The sequence below is a fragment of the Carya illinoinensis genome, chromosome 6, assembly GCF_018687715.1.
Source record: "Carya illinoinensis cultivar Pawnee chromosome 6, C.illinoinensisPawnee_v1, whole genome shotgun sequence".
Taxonomy (NCBI): domain Eukaryota; kingdom Viridiplantae; phylum Streptophyta; class Magnoliopsida; order Fagales; family Juglandaceae; genus Carya; species Carya illinoinensis.
Window position 1 is genome coordinate 899,596 of NC_056757.1, and position 15,957 is coordinate 915,552.

The 15,957-nt window shown below is 36.6% G+C and overlaps 3 protein-coding genes across 5 annotated transcripts; 2 read left to right on the plus strand and 1 right to left on the minus strand.

Moving 5' to 3' along the window:
* Positions 1 to 397: 397 nt before the first annotated feature.
* LOC122314424 (trafficking protein particle complex subunit 1) lies at positions 398 to 4,980 on the plus strand. 3 transcript variants are annotated; one of them, XM_043130022.1, is made up of 6 exons: positions 402 to 723; positions 1,707 to 1,939; positions 2,426 to 2,540; positions 3,394 to 3,512; positions 4,547 to 4,606; positions 4,701 to 4,980. In XM_043130022.1, the coding sequence occupies exons 2-5, from the start codon at positions 1,716 to 1,718 to the stop codon at positions 4,596 to 4,598; spliced, it is 510 nt and encodes a 169-aa protein (XP_042985956.1). In that variant the 5' UTR covers positions 402 to 723; positions 1,707 to 1,715; the 3' UTR covers positions 4,599 to 4,606; positions 4,701 to 4,980. The 3 variants fall into 3 exon arrangements, with proteins under 3 accessions (XP_042985957.1, XP_042985956.1, XP_042985955.1); XM_043130023.1 differs by having other exon boundaries at positions 398 to 723; positions 1,696 to 1,939; positions 4,547 to 4,980; XM_043130021.1 differs by having other exon boundaries at positions 406 to 723; positions 4,547 to 4,980.
* Positions 4,981 to 7,036: 2,056 nt separating this feature from the next.
* Positions 7,037 to 8,726, plus strand: LOC122312930 (anthocyanidin 5,3-O-glucosyltransferase-like). Its single transcript, XM_043127604.1, has one exon. It carries the CDS (start codon positions 7,121 to 7,123, stop codon positions 8,543 to 8,545), a length of 1,425 nt encoding a protein of 474 aa, XP_042983538.1. The 5' UTR covers positions 7,037 to 7,120; the 3' UTR covers positions 8,546 to 8,726.
* Positions 8,727 to 9,310: 584 nt separating this feature from the next.
* On the minus strand, positions 9,311 to 11,406 carry LOC122314396 (UDP-glycosyltransferase 88A1-like). The gene is made up of 2 exons (XM_043129940.1): positions 9,910 to 11,406; positions 9,311 to 9,660 (listed from the first exon to the last, which is right to left on the minus strand). Exons 1-2 carry the CDS (start codon positions 11,337 to 11,339, stop codon positions 9,651 to 9,653), a joined length of 1,440 nt encoding a protein of 479 aa, XP_042985874.1. The 5' UTR covers positions 11,340 to 11,406; the 3' UTR covers positions 9,311 to 9,650.
* Between the last annotated feature and the right edge of the window lie 4,551 nt (positions 11,407 to 15,957).

A 15,957-nucleotide genomic window follows, 5' to 3' on the forward strand; every position in this document is an offset into this window, starting at 1 on the left:
AGGGAATAAGATGCAAACAGAATCTCTCTGTTAATGAAATCGCTTCATTCTCAAGTTCAAGATCAAAATCGGCAACTGCCTTTCTTCTCCATGAAAACCATATTTAAATGATTACATGTGCTAAAATTCAGGAAATAAATTAGGGAGGAATTGCCAATATGGCAACAGAGTCTTGCGGGAATAAATTAAGAAAGAATTATCAACTAAGCAACAAAAGTTTAAAAAAAGTAGATAAGAATCGATAAGGATTCTAGCAGCTGAAAAGATCCTCATCCCCTCACGATTTAAGTAGATTCCGCTTGGCTGCCATGCTCCCTATTTGCATCACAATGCCTCCTTTAAAAATGCGACGTCTGATGATTTTGAAGGATTTGGTGAGTGGTGGAGAAAGGGAGCCAGGATGTATGAGAAAGAAGGTTTACGAGGAGAGGAACGGCAACATACCTGCGTTTTCAACTTTTATTTTATTTTATTTTTTTAAAGTCACGTGGCATACCAGATCATTCGGTCGATTTATCCGGTCTTGTTTCTCGGTTCCTGTAGCATCACACAGTTTCATCTAGTTATAACTTCTAAAGGCTTTTTCAAACAAAGATTCACAGTTCCTTCACCGATCTCTAATTGCCGATCCAGCTACACACAAAACGCAGCCGGCAGCCGCTCCTCCGCAGCTCGCCACCCACCCATAGGCCAGTGTCTCGAGCGGTGCAGCCACCATACAGGGTTAGCTCTCTCTCTCTCTCTCTCTCTCTCTCTCTATGGAGAAATTTGGGTTTGCATCTAGAGAAATTGGATCTGCCAAGAAAATTTATTGATTCGTTAGTTATGGCGTTGGGGCTTATAAATTTGAGCTTGAAATTTAAGGATTCTCAGGATTAGGATTTTGAGGTTAGAAATTTGGGGGCCTTGTAATTATGGTTTTGAGAGTCTGAGAGAGAACAATCAATGGCAGAGAAGAGAGTTGTTGTGGATTAACCTTTTCTTCACAACAAATCTCTTCTATCGTGTTTACCAAATTACCAACCATTACCAAGAATGGCATCAAACTTTGAGGAAGCTAGAACGTTTCAGCTGCAAAATTAAAAAGAATCTTTGTGAGAAGGGACAATCCCGAAGAGGCAGGTGGCTCTAGCTTTCCTATTGAACCTTACAAAAGAGCAGCACTAGATGTTTTCTTCCATTATGGACAATCAATGCACCCAACTACATATGAATCTTCATGCAACATGGATTTTTTTGGAAAGCTCTTGTAGTTCCTAGCCAAGCTTTCAAGAATGACTAAGTGGAGATTACAGAGATCTTCTACACGACCTGGAGAAAATTATATTACCATTAAATAAAATAAAAAATCAGTAATATAGATGAAGAATGGCTCATCCAGTGTAGGTTGTATTTTATATAGATTAGGCAAAGTGGGAAAAGTGACTTATTTTAGGAAAATTTGCCTATAACTTTACCCAATCCAATACCAATGCTCTTAGTCCCCATATTGGCTACTTTTAGGTGAAACTGGGCTTTATAAATGATACTAGTGAAACTTTGATTAGTCTGTTTGGGATTATGGCATAGGCTAGCGGTTTTCTTTTTTTTTTTCCTTTTGCGTACTTTAATCCGTACATAAGAGTGTGTAAGTTAGTTCAATTCTGTCACAATTTTGTTTATAGATTTACTGCATCTTTGAAATTGCAATGCTAGTGTTTGTGCAGAATTGAAGAATGCAATTCTTTGGAGGGTCAGAGATTAGCCCATCGCCGCCGGCACCAACAGCGTCAGGGAATAATGCACACATGATATATGTTTTCAACAGGAATGGAGTGTGCTTGCTATACAGGGAGTGGAATCGACCACTTCACACCCTCAATCAACAGCAAGACCACAAGCTCATGTTTGGTTTGCTTTTCTCACTCAAGTCCTTAACTGCCAAGATGGATCCCACTAGGTATATAAATATGCTTCAATTGTTATATCCATGGATGATTATGCACTGAAATTTGTTAGATGAGTTGTTTAGAGTCCAGTTACAAGTTTTCAGAGAATTTCCATGCTTTTGTGCCCACTGAGAAAGGGAAAAGATAATCTTAGCTTGTATGCAAGTAATATTTTTGGATACAAGAAAGAACTTCCGACTGTGATGTGAATTAGTGATGCACAACTAATTCACATATAAACTCTTTGGTGTCACTTCTTAAATTTGATAAAACGGTCAAATGCCAGAGGGACTTGGTTAAAAATGTGACAACTGGGGATTAGTGACTTTTTTACACAAATGTTTTAAGTTTTTGGTTGGGTGGTTTAATTATTTCTTACTGTTTTATCATCGACCTCAAGTAACTCATGATAGGGCTGTTTATAGGCATCATGTCTTTGTTATTTGTGGTCCTATGGATTTATTTTTGTGTTCATTCACTTTGACACAATTTTGCAGTGCAGAGAAAGGAAACCTTGGGGTGCCTCAGTTGCCTGGACAAGGTTGCTCATTTCACAGCTTTCGTACTAATACATACAAGCTTAGTTTCATGGAAAGTCCTTCTGGTATAAAGGTCTGCTCCAATGTTCCTTTTTTTTTTTTTTTTTTAAATTGTATTTTCATTTGAAATCTCAAAAATATGTGTGAGTGCTAATTATGACATTCTTAACTCTTCCTAAATCTGGCCTAACTAGCTAAATATAAAGCAGTTTTAGTGAGTGGTTTTTTATGAGTTCTCATTCAAGGAAGTGATGCAGTAGGGTCTCTTATATGGAAAACATTTTGCTTAGTTCGACCTGAAACGCTAAATATAGTTGTACAGATTCCTAGATAACTTGATCCTGTCTTCAATTAAATGGAATGCATCTTGAAAAAGTAAATTCAATATATATTTTATCTTGATTAACTTGCTTATATATATGTATATATATCTTGATTAACTTGATCTTATTTATTTATATATAAATGGTGCTTTTACTGGGCTTGTTTGAATAATTAATGTTCTGAAATTCCTCAAAATCAGAGAACTCTAAGAGGTCTCCTTGGGCATAGAGACTTTTAAGTTTTTCTGATTGTTTCATTCCTTGTATTCTGATGCATGCAACCTTAGGACTCTTGATCTGGTTCAAATAAATTCTTGACCAGTAGCCGTCTGACCTTGTGTATTTGTAGCGACTTCAATGGCCTGTTGTGCTGCAATATCATCATGAATCCCTGTGGAGTCCTTTCTGTTTTGAACCTATTGAGCATTGAATTGTATGTCACATATATTTTTCTGCATCACAAAGTGTTGGTTAAATATGTGTGTTGAATTCGGGTTAATGATGTTTTAGTTTATTAATATTGTTGGCATGAATTATTTTTTGTTAGTTTTCTCTACATAACTATGATTTCTGAATGCGCCACTTTTTGATCCTTTTGCTCAGATTATCTTGGTTACGCATCCTAGGACTGGTGATCTGCGGGAATCTCTTAAGTACATTTACAACTTATATGTTGAGTATGTTGTCAAGAACCCAATATATACTCCGGGAACTCCAATCAGGTGACAGAATGATTTTCAATTTTGTTAAAAGTGGTGGACATTAAATGTTGTCCAGTTAGTTTGTTGTTTTCCTCTATTAGAACCTAGATGGGTTTTATCTCTTGTATACCATCTTGTGTACTTGGGCTTTGCCTATCCTTATTAATACTACCGTTTACTTACAACCAAAAAAAAAAAAAGTTTGTTGTTTATAAGCTTTAGCATTTGCTTCTCAATTGAAGTCATTGTCCTACTTGTTCTTTAATTTTTAGTCACTGTTTGACACTTAAAATGTGCATTTCTTCTTAAGTATAAGAGTAGGCAAATCATTACTCTCTCTCTCTCTCTCTCTCAGAGGGACCTTTTATCAGTGGGGGGAAAAGGGGAAACAAAGGAAAGAAACTTGGCGATGCAATAATGCTGAGTGCCCTTGGGAACTTATGTTTAGAACTAGGAGTTATTAGACAATTAAACAAGAAGCTATATGTGGCTTCAGGGTGGATCCAACATTGTTGGTTTGATACTTATATAGACCGAACTAGCTGAGTCCACATCATTGCTTTGGGCTCACCTTTTTTTTTTATAATTTTTTTTTTATCAGTCATTGATTTGGGTTCTTAGAGTTGTTACCTCAAACAAGTTGGACTGAGGCATTATCTCTCGGTGGGACTTGTTCCCTCTTCAAATCAGTGTTTAATAGATGGGCATTTTTGTTGAGAAATGTTTTAAGTCCCACCTTTAAAAAAATTGTGTAGTGAAGTCAAAAGGATCTCAAATAAAATTTTAGTATCATGTCACAATTGTCTGAGTGTTATTTGTTTGAAATTTTCCATAACAACCACATTTGATATGTGAACCTCGATATGTGATTCCAAGGCAGTATCTGTGCCTTTTTAGAGACCTGCTGTACTAGAATCAGAGCTGGATTTAACTCTCTTAACAATTTCCCTCCTTTAGTTTTATTTAAATGCTTTTTAATATAAGTTGCAGAAAGATGTCGCAATTTCCTTCGAGAATTTTGTTCTTACGAGTGGCTATTGTAATTGCTTTTGTAGGTGTGAGCTATTCAATACAACTCTTGACCAATATGCAAGAAGCATTGCATAGGAGCTCAAGTTAGTGCTTGGACCATCATGATCTCGTATTAATGATCTTGTATAGATGCACTTCTCCTTCATTTTGAATGTCTGGTTCTCTATGTTGTGGCAGCCTTTGCATTCCGTCTGGCCCCAATGACAATGGTAGATTTGTCTCAAATTCAGGTCGTTAGACCTACCTATTTAGTGAATATTTTGTGCGAATTTAAATTCCAGATTGTCACTTTGGGAGATGGTTGGCATTTTAATAGGTGTGGTTGATGGACAAACTGTATGTGAGGTCTGGGACTACTTGTAGAGCCTAGAAATCATTTTAATGCGGTTGGTAGCAATTGGTTGTGGTACACATTATTTCAAAAGTTTTACTTATAAAAAAAAACATTATTTCAAAAGCTTTTGAAGGACATTGTTCAAATTTCATGTCTGACATGATATGTTTCAAAGACTACGTTTAGATTGCTTGAGAAGTTCAAATACCATGTCCGATATGGTATGTTTCCCCCATTACGATTAGATTGATTGACTTGTTTTGGGAGCAAGTGAGCGTGTCCTGTGGTTTTGGTACGTCAAGGTTCTGAATCAACATGCATTAGGTTCCGTGTTCAGCTTCTCTAGTTTCTCATCATCTAATCCAAAAGTGCTGCTAGCCACGGTCAGGTCATTGCCAATGCACTACATCCTCATAATTTTCCCTTTAATGTTAACTTCAGTGACTTTCAGTTCTTGATCAACTTTACTAACAGTATCTTAATTATACAGATACTGTTATTTATTTTGCTGTTTTTTCATTTCATCTGGCATTTTTCATGTCCATTTGAACGCCATCTAGACAAGGAAATGCTGGGGACTACATAGTTGAGACGTTGACAAACAAAATCATGGTCTTCTTTGTTCTTGCCTACATGCTTACAAGATGGAACCTTGAGAATTAATAAATAAGTGGGTAGCCCCTTGGTAGGATGGATGTCTTGATCATAAATCATCATCAGGTGTTGGCAAACAGTAACTTGAAAATATTCAAACGGATCGTTAGTGATAACTCATCCTTTCAGCACCTAGTTGATTGTAGGACGTGAACATCCAAACAGAAACGAGGAACCATCGCAAGAGTTTTCAGAAAGTGTAATTTTACTTGCGTTTTTTAAATTGTTGTTATCCTTATGAATGTGCCACATTTTAAATAATATCGTGTGTTAAGCTCTTAAATGACAGTAACTTAACAAAGGTCACATACGTGACCGGAATGATAGAATTAGTACTGTAAAATATAGCATCTCTCTTTCCCAGAAAATAGAAAGACAACATAAACAACAACAAATATTGTCTTTATTCAAGCAAATTTCTTGATGAAATTCTCGAGTGCATGACCGTTCTGTTTTACGCCTACGCTTTCAAATACCGCCAGAGAGTTATTGCTTCAAGTCATCCAAAACTTTGGAAGTAAGCACACCTTCAAACCTTGTTGAATGCAAACAGACTCAATACGCCCAAAAGCAATCCTTAATGCAGATGGCTGTGAGATCATGTATTGTCGGTGTGCTAAAAAAGCATTGGATTAAGCTTAGGACTCGAGGATTTTAAACTCGATCGCGATACTTTTAAGGAAATATATATTAAACATGTAAGTTGATTCAATAATTTCATGGCATTGATCGGTTATGTGGGCAGTGAACTATTATTTAATATTATTCGCATATTTTTTAAAACTTTTTACTATTATTTAATATTTTATTATTATTATTATTATTATTTTATCTTATATCACCTGCCTACCCAAACATAATCAGTTTCCCATGAAGTTGACTGATAGGCATCATGCATTGCAGGTCATCTGCTAAACATAGGTTTATTAAATTCTCTAGATAACCAAAATTCAAATAAAGTAATTGCAACTTGGAATAGAGAATCTCACCTATCAGCCAGCCCAAGTACTTCGACCATGACGACTCTGCTGTGTTTAGGTAACAAGAGTATTTCAACACTTTTAATATATTTCACTACTATTTATTATTTTATTATTATATTTTATTTACTTTTTATTACTATTCATTATTTTTATTATTATTCAATATTTTATTACGACTTTTTACTTAATTTTTTATTACTATTCATAACATACAACACCTCTCAACACTCAAACCCAACAGCTTCCCACTTAATATTATATAATGTGATTGACGCCTAACATAAATGTTAGGTATTAAATCAACATCTAACGTTCTGAAATGTAGATTCCCAGAAAAAAAAAAAAAAAACATTTGACTACTTGTTGTATGATAGTTTTTCTTCCGAAAAATGATATTTGCAGTCGTGATTGTGTAAGCAGTGTGCAGTTATTTTAAAAAAAATGAATTAATATGAGATCCACATAAAAAGAATTAACTTTTTAATCATAAACCTTACTCTTTCAAAACGATTGCGTAGCATTTACAATTCTGTAGGTAACATTGCTGTTTTCCCCCTCATCAAGAGGTCAAACTTTAAAATGTCCAATAATCGCCACGCAGCTACTTTGTTTCTCCGAACGCGAACATGGACGATGCCATAGTTCTATACCCCTGTGCAGGCAGAAGCCACCTGACCGCCATGGTAGAGCTTGGCAAGCTCATACTCCAACATTACCTTCGTTTCTCAGTCACTGTCCTTATCTTGAAAGCTCAAAACGCAGGTACTGCCTCCAATCCCGATTATGTAACCAGCGCTACTGCCCAATACATCGCCGCCGTCAAAGCCACCACCCCATCCATCAACTTCCACGAGCTCCCCCCAATCTCCGACATCCCTTCCAATACTCCCCACGCAGAGTTTCTCTTCCTACTCCCATCCCTCAACAATCCCGGTCTTCACCAAGCCCTCCAAACCATCTCTCAGACCTCCAAACTCAAAGCCTTGATAATCGATTTCTTCTGTGATGCTGCTTTCCAAGTGGCTGCAAACCTTAGCATACCCACATACCATAAATACACATCTAGCACAAGCACTTTAGCCCTATTCCTTTACCGCCCCACCCTGCATAAATGCTATGATAAAATAAAGGAAGATATCGGGGATTCGCTTCTTGATATTCCCGGCTTACCTAGCATCCTGGCGTCAGATCTCCCGGAAAATATGTCGGATCGTAGTTCCAAATTGTATGGGTATTTCTTAACCGCGGCAACCAACATGGCCAAATCAAATGGACTGATCGTAAACTCTTTCGAACAGCTCGAAACAAAAGCTATCAAGGCAATATCAGCTGGACTATGTGTTCCAGATGGACCGACTCCGCCAATATTCTGCATTGGACCTCTGCTATCAGGAAGCAATCAAGGTGGAGATGGACAGCATGAGTGTTTGACTTGGCTAAACTCGCAACCGAGGCAAAGCGTTGTGTTTCTGTCATTTGGAAGCATGGGATTGTTTTCGGCAGAACAATTGAAAGAAATGGCAGTAGGAATAGAAAATAGTGGCCAAAGGTTCTTGTGGGTGGTAAGAAATCCACCACCAGATAACAAAAAAGAGCCAAGGTTGGATGAATTATTGCCGGAAGGGTTCTTGGAATGGACCAAAGATAGGGGTTTCGTGCTGAAACAATGGGCTCCGCAGGTGGAGGTTCTGAGTCACGCATCAGTGGGGGGATTCGTGACACACTGCGGGTGGAGCTCGACGCTTGAAGCGGTGAGTGCTGGAGTGCCGATGGTTGGGTGGCCTCTATTTGCGGAGCAAAGGATGAACAGAGTGGCAATGGTGAAGGAATTGAAGGTGGCGTTGGCAGTGAAGGATTCGGAAGATGGGTGGGTGAGTGGAGAGGAGTTGGGAAAGCGAGTGAGGGAGTTAATGGAGGGGGAAGAAGGGAAAACGGTGAGGGAGAGGGTAGCGGCCATGAGAGATGCTGCTGTAGAAGCCTGGAGAGAGGGCGGGTCCTGTCGCATTGCTTTGGCAAAGTTGCTTCAGCCGAGGCTTTCGTCGACGGAGTAAGACTGGTTGTGTTGACTTATTGTCCTAATCTTGTGCATGCGAGTAATTGTGTGGATTTTCCAAAAGTCGTGGGATGCTTTTGAGGTGTAATTTCTTAATTTCCATGTATATTCTAATTAAAGTCTTAAAAGCTTTAGAAGTTTTCTCTCCTTAATTAATTGTGAAACCATATTTCTTATAATTTTGGTCATGATCTATATATGTTTGGAAATTATTTGTAATGGATGGAATGGTTGGAGTGCATCTCGATGATCTGCCAATATGGTCTATTCTCTTGAATTTCTTCTTTACTGAGCGACTAACAATTATAAAGTTAAATGAATAACCCTTTCCAGATAAATTTACTGAAACATCCTTATAAAATATAACTGAGTAATGTTATACATCACATTCTCATCTTATTTTTATTCGATTAAGTAAGATGTAGTTCATTTATCACCATTAGATGATAAAGAAATATACCATAAATGATCATTTAATGATGATAAATATATTACATTATACTTAATGGGATAAAAATAAGATGGTAATATGGTATATAGAATTTTTTAATATAAATATATAAAAGTTTTTGTTAAATTCTAGAGCCAAAAATATGAGGAATATATATGTGTGTATATATACACACACATACACTCATAATTAATAATTAAGTGGAGTACATTTCATTTCATGGATTTTATTTTTTATTTTTTATTTATAAGCAAATAATTTCGTTACAATATTTTACCAGAGTAGATTTATAAATTTATGTAACAGGATAAGAGATGTCAAAATTTTTTTATTTCTCAGCAAGTAGGATATTTATAGATAAACTAAAAGATACAAGATACAAGTTTGATGGGGTGGGGATCTCCTACAGTCTTCCCAAAACCAACACACATTACAACACAGAAAAGAAAAAATAAAACGGGTGATCGGAACCAAACAAATGGCTCACACCCAATTCCCATAAGGGAAGACCGCTTGGTGACGGTTTTAACATAGTCTGATGAACAGACTATAGAACTGAAGATAGAAGCTGCAGTATAGGGGGCTATGCTGCAACGTGTTGGTCTGGACTGGCTGAAAGAAACAAACACATCCACTTTTACTCGATCCTGGATTAGGGAAACCTGGAACATAGCATAGCAACCAAACACTGTGATGAATCGCCGGAGAAAAGCCAACACTAACGGTGGCGGCGCGTGCAGCCCACGCGCCACAAGAGATGTCAAATTTATTCAATAAACATTGTAACCTAAAACAACACGTCAATCCCCCAACAACAGCTTTTAAATTTGCCTTCAGAAAATATATTTCAAACCTACATTGAACATTCGGAAAAAGGAAGTGAACCGTGTTTAATTATATCCATCCATTACCTCTTCGCCGACTCCATAAACTTTGCAAGCGCAACTCGGGACGAGCCTTGTTCACTCGTTGCCGCCATTGCCTCCTGTCTCTTGGCCAATACCTGCTCTCTCACCGAGTTTCCCTCCTCCGACTCCATAATCTCTCTAACTCGCCTCTCCACCTCGGCCGCGCTCACTAACCCACCCGCCGACTCGTTCATTGGCAAAGCCAGCTTCAACTGCTCCACCAACAATATCTTGTTAAACCTCTGCTCCGCGTACAGCGGCCACGCCACCATCGGTACGCCAGCGCAAATCGCTTCCAGCACTGAGTTCCACCCACAATGAGTGACGAAACTGCCCACCGCGTCATGACTCAGCACCGGTACCTGTGGTGCCCATTTCTTCACGACGAGCCCCTTCTCCCTAGTGCGATCCAAGAAACTTTCCGGGAGCAAAGAATCCAAGTCTGGGTCTTCTTCAGATTGTGACAACAACTGCTGACTTTGCTCTTTCATAGGTGGACTGCGCACCACCCACAAGAACCTTTGGCCACTTTTCTCTAGCCCTACAGCTATTTCCTTCAACTGCTCCTTTGAAAACGTACCTAAGCTCCCGAAGCACAAAAATACAACCTTTCCCCTGGGTTGCGAGTCCAGCCATTTTAAACACTCGGCTTGACCTCCAGCACTTTGATCGTTGGACTTGATCACTGGTCCAACACAGAAAATGGGTGGAGTGTGGCCGTCCTGGACGCAAAGTCCATCTGATATAGCTTTCAATGCAATTGGCTCAAGAGAGTTAAACGTGTTAACGATGATTCCAGCAGATTTCGGAAGGCGGGTAGTAAAATTAAGGAACCAAGAATGTTGTTCTTTGGTTCTGTCAAGCGTTGGCTCCGGCATATGGGACGAGGGGATGGGTGGTAAGCCTGGGACGTGGAGATGGGTGTTGAGGTCTTTGAAGCTTTTTGTGGTGTTTTTGTGAAGAGTGGGGAGGTAGAGAAACAAGGCAAGGCAGCTTGCGCCGGAGGTAAAGAAATAGTAAGTTGGGATTTGGAGGGAAGTGCCGACTTCGAGAGCGGGAGTACAGAAAACGTCGATAACGAAAGCACGGATGGAGGAAGAGACAGAGATAGAAAGGAGGGTGGTTTGGACCTGAGGGGTAGTGAGGTTGATGTGCTCAAAAACGAGGGCTTCCATGGAGGGGAAGGAGGCGGGTTGGAGAGGGAGAGAGGGGTCGGGGAGCTGATGGAAGATGATGGAAGGGGTGGTGGCGGAGACGGAGGCGATGAAAGGGGAGGGGGAGCCCAGGTCGATGGGTGGAGAGGTGATGAGGATGTGGACGGATAACAGAGAATTAGAAGGGTGGTGGTGGTGGAGGAGGATTAGCTGAGCTAGCTCCACCATGGAGATAAGGTGACCCATGTTGGGCGCTGGATACAGTACTATGGCCTCCATTGATGTGTGAAGGGGGATGCAGAGAGACGCACGAACAGGTACAGTTAGGTGAAATATATCGGCATTGGCAATTGACTTGTAATTGTAAAAGTCTCAAAGCATGGATAGAATCTCGCCGGTACTGTTTGGTTACGAGAAATGGTTAATCTCAAACATAAAATTTTTATCTCATTATTAAAATTTTTTTAAATTTTTATATAAAATATAATAAATAATTTAAATTTTTTCTTAATTTTTTAAATTTTAAAATAATAATAATATTAAAATATAATATTTTAATATTTAATCTTAAAATTCAAAATTCTCATATGAGAAATCTCAATAATCAAACAGAACCACGCCATCAACTTTTAATTAAACAAGTTCACTTGAACTAACTATCTTAAAGATAAAATAATAGAAAAAATTTAGTTTTAAACAATTTTACTTAGTAACGTTAGCCTCTTTAATAGAATTAATTAAAAAATAAATTTTATTAAAAATAATATCAATTTAAATTTTGAATATAAAGACATCAACATTGATACACAAATAATAATATTATATATTTTAATATTATTTTAATATATATTTTTTATATTTTAAAAATATATTTTATATATTAATTAATAATTTTATTAAAAAATAAAATATAATAATTTATTTCAATACACTATTTATATGATTTATTTTAATTTAATAATTTATTTCTTAACGGTAAAAGAAGAGTATGATTAATGAAAAGAATAAAATAAGTAGACGATGATAAACAGTAATAAATTTTTCCACATATTTAACTAAAATCTAGACTTACATTAATATTGTTTACCAATGCTCTATCAGTTGTAGGTCCTCTCCATCTCCTTCCTGCCCTTTCATTGCTTTCAATAATTCCGAGAAAAATTTTAATAACAAGTACCATGTCTGTTCCGGAGCTCGATCTAGAAAACATTAAACAAAATTTTTATATGAGATTATTTTTATATATATTTTTATACATTTTATTGATATAATTAATTATATATTAAAAAAATTGATATAAATAATCATATTAGTAAAATGTATAGAGAATATATAAAAGTGACTATATATAATATTACTCAATATTAAATATATAAGCAGTACGATAAAATCAGCATAATAAAAATAAATATAACGTTAGAGTGATTATTAAATATATATTAAATATGTATATTGATATAAATAAGTTTTTTTTTCTTTTTTAAGTATTTTTTAAATATAGTTCATTATTAATAAAAAAATATAAATTCATTAATGATCACTTCTTTAATTATTAAAAAATAAAAAATAAAAAATAAAATTTATGAGTGGAGATATTTATTTAACATATTTAGTAATCATACTATCATTTTCATAAAAATAAAAAAATAAATGATTTCTATAAATTCTAAATAGATAAATTTAATATAAATTATTGTAAAATAAAAAGAGAACGGTTATAAATATAAAAAGATTATATAAAATAAACTCTTAAATAAACAAACATCATATTCTGTGGTGGAGGAGGATTAGCTAAGCGAGCTCTACCATGGAGATAGGTGACCCATGTTGGGCGCTGGATACAGTACTATGGCCTCCATTGATGTGTGAAGGAGGATGCATACACATAAGTGTAACTTTTCTTATGAGGCTTTACGCTCTTTCTATTTTCAAATGCAGAAATGGTTACCGACAGTTAAATCTTTTTTATTTAGTAATTTTTTTCAGTAAATTTATCAAAAGATTACATAAAATAAATTTATAAATTAACTTTAATTTTATATAATTTATTAAATCTATTTTATAATAAAAAATAATTTTATAATTTGATATAATATATCAAATCATATCAATTTATTAATTTAATTTTATATAATTTTTTTGTAATTAAAATACTTTTTTTATAATAATAATCTATGTAAGATTTATCTATTTAGGGGTTATAAAAATTGTTTCTGTTTTATTTTTATTATGCTTATTTTGTCCCACCGCTTATATATTTAATTTTTTTCTCGAACGGGGCATGTAAATGCTATTTTTTTTTTTTTTTAGTTAAATGCTACTTGTTCCTTAAAAGTTATTTTTTTTGAAATTATTTTTTTTTCTCGAAATTATTGAAAGGTCAGGAAAGGAAAGGAGATGAGAGGACCACCTACAACTGTTACATGATTTACATCTCACCTAACCAAATGCTAAACGTGTAACCTTATGGAACCAATGTCAGGAATTATTTAAGGTCTAAGAGCGTTGAATGGTCCAGGCTTCTAGCCATTGTGGCATTATTTACAGTTTTTTTCTTTTTTTTTTTTTCTCGGCAAGATTTACTACTTCATTAGATAAAAGATAAATACAAAGTCTGTTATAGAAGAAATTACAAGATATGGGGGTCTTTATCACTATGAAAATTTAGAAGACTAGGGAGATAAAAGAGGGGCAGATTTCCAAACATTTGATTGGAGGCTATCCGTTGCGCAATTTTATGCCCACATTGATTTTGTGATCGATCTATTTTCCTTGCTGTCCAAGCTTCAAAAGATTGAAGCAGAAATCTTGAATATGAGGAGATGCCTTGGATTTTCCAGTCTGTGTTGGAGTGACTAGATGAAATAGCACTGATGACTTGCTGCGAATCACCCTCTATTGAAATTTTCTTTATGTTTATGTGGATTGCTTCTTGGATCCTTTCATAAGCTGCGACCGCTTCTCCAACATTTGGATTGGTGCTGCTGATGGAATTGGTAAGGACGAAAGTGGGGGTACCATTAGTTGCTCTGCCTATAGTTGACGTGATGCTCCTATTTATGTTGACTGCCACGTCAAATTGTATCAAGAAGGAATCTTCTTTCGGGGTGGAGTTCGGGGGGGTATTGTTCTTTTGTGTCCAATCTGAGGTGTGTTCCAAAAGGAGAGAGGAAGTCACTGTAATGATCTCGTTGGGTGTTGGTTTGATGGCTTGGTGAATGACCTTGTTTCTTAGGAACCAAATGTTGTCCATGGCTAAGGAAGCAAAAAGTTGAAAATGGTGAGTTTCATCTTCCGGGATTTGAAGAGAGATAGAAGGGTTGAGAATATTGTTGATCCAGACAGTGATGGGTGAATCATTGAATTTTGTTGTGTCTAGAGGCCATTTTGATTGTCTCCATAAGATTCTGGTAAAAGGGCAAATGAGGAAAAGATGGTGAAGAGTTTCTTCCTGAGTTTTGCAAAAGGGATAGAGTGCTTGTTCCTAGTCAATGTTGATGACAGTTTTTAAAAGGGATTTGGTCGGGAGGATGTTGTGGGCAGTTTTCCAAATAAGAAGTTTGAGTCGGTTTTGAATTTTTCAATTTCCACAATTTTTTCCAAGAAAGGTGAGGGATGGTTGTGGCTGGGTTGTTAACCAAGGCTACATAGGCTGATCTGACTGAGAAGTTACCAGAGTAGTGATGAGTCCACTTGATTTTGTCATTCAAGAATGAGAAGTTATGCTTTTGTAGAGGAATTTTGAGAATCTCGTGGACTGAATCAATTGAAAACAGAGTGTGAAGGAGAAGATTGTTCCATCTTCTTGGTTCTTCAAGGGTTAGTTCAACAACTTTGAGGTTTTCATCAATTGTTGGATAATCTGGGTTTGGGGTAGGAATGTGGTTAGGAATTGAAGGAATCCATGGGTCCAGCCAAACTCGGGTAGAGACTCCATTATTGATTTGGAAATAAGTGCTGGTTTTAAAGAAGTCTTTATGTTTAAGGAGATTCTTCCAGAACTAAGAATCAGAGGGTTTTTGTTGAATCTCATAAAAGCTTTTGCCTTTTAAATATTTCTTTGAAAGAAAATCTTTCCAGAGTGTGTTGGAGTTGTTCACTGTTGACCAGAGGAATTTCAAGTTGAGGGATTTATTGAAAAGATTGCAGCTTTTAAGGCCAAGACCACCTCGGGACTTAGGGGAGCAGATGGTTTTCCATGACTTTGGGGTAAAGTAGTTTGTAGAGTTGATATCCTTTCTGCACCAGAAGTTTCTGAACATGCTATCAATGTGTTTTGCAACAGTTTTTGGCATTGTGAGTGTGGTCATGATATAGGAAGGGATTGAAGCTTCCACTAATCTAATCAATGTTGTTCTACTTGCTTGAGAGAGAATTTTGGATTTCCAACCTTGTAGGCTGATTTTCAATTTTTTCAATGGTTTCTTTGAAGATATTTTTCTTGGAGGAGCTGATGAAGAGGGGAAGGCCTAGGTATCTGAGTTTTGTAGGGCCAGTTTTGAAATCAAGCAAGTTTTTGATCTCTCTTTTTTGTTGGATTGGTGTGTTGTTGCAGAAGTGAATGGTGGATTTGTTGTGGTTGATCTTTTAGCCTGACCATGCAGTGTATGTTTCAATGCATTGAGCAAATGATGCTGCTGTTGAGGAGGTTGCTTTCCCAAAGAGAATGAGATAGTCTGCAAAAGGGAGGTGCGTGATTGAAGGCCCACCTCTGGAGATTTTTATCCCTTCTAGATTATTAAGGTTTTCTTCCCTAAGAATGAGGCAAGAAATGATCTAACTTCCAAGGATAAAAAGAAAGGGGGAAAGTGGATCTCCTTGTCTTAGTCCTCTAAAGGGTTGAATGTGACCTGAGGGAGTTCCATTGATGAGAATGGAATAAGTCACAGTGGACAAG

What these genes read in the sequence shown, in the direction of transcription:
- LOC122312930 (XM_043127604.1), top strand. Translation starts at nt 7,121, where the DNA reads ATGGACGATGCCATAGTTCTATACCCCTGTGCAGGCAGAAGCCACCTG.
- LOC122314396 (XM_043129940.1), bottom strand. Translation starts at nt 11,339, where the DNA reads ATGGAGGCCATAGTACTGTATCCAGCGCCCAACATGGGTCACCTTATC.
- LOC122314424 (XM_043130023.1), top strand. Translation starts at nt 1,716, where the DNA reads ATGCAATTCTTTGGAGGGTCAGAGATTAGCCCATCGCCGCCGGCACCA. An exon ending in GCCAAGATGGATCCCACTAG is followed by an intron (nt 1,940 to 2,425) that starts GTATATAAATAT and finishes ACAATTTTGCAG; the next exon opens with TGCAGAGAAAGGAAACCTTG. An exon ending in ACTCCGGGAACTCCAATCAG is followed by an intron (nt 3,513 to 4,546) that starts GTGACAGAATGA and finishes TTGCTTTTGTAG; the next exon opens with GTGTGAGCTATTCAATACAA.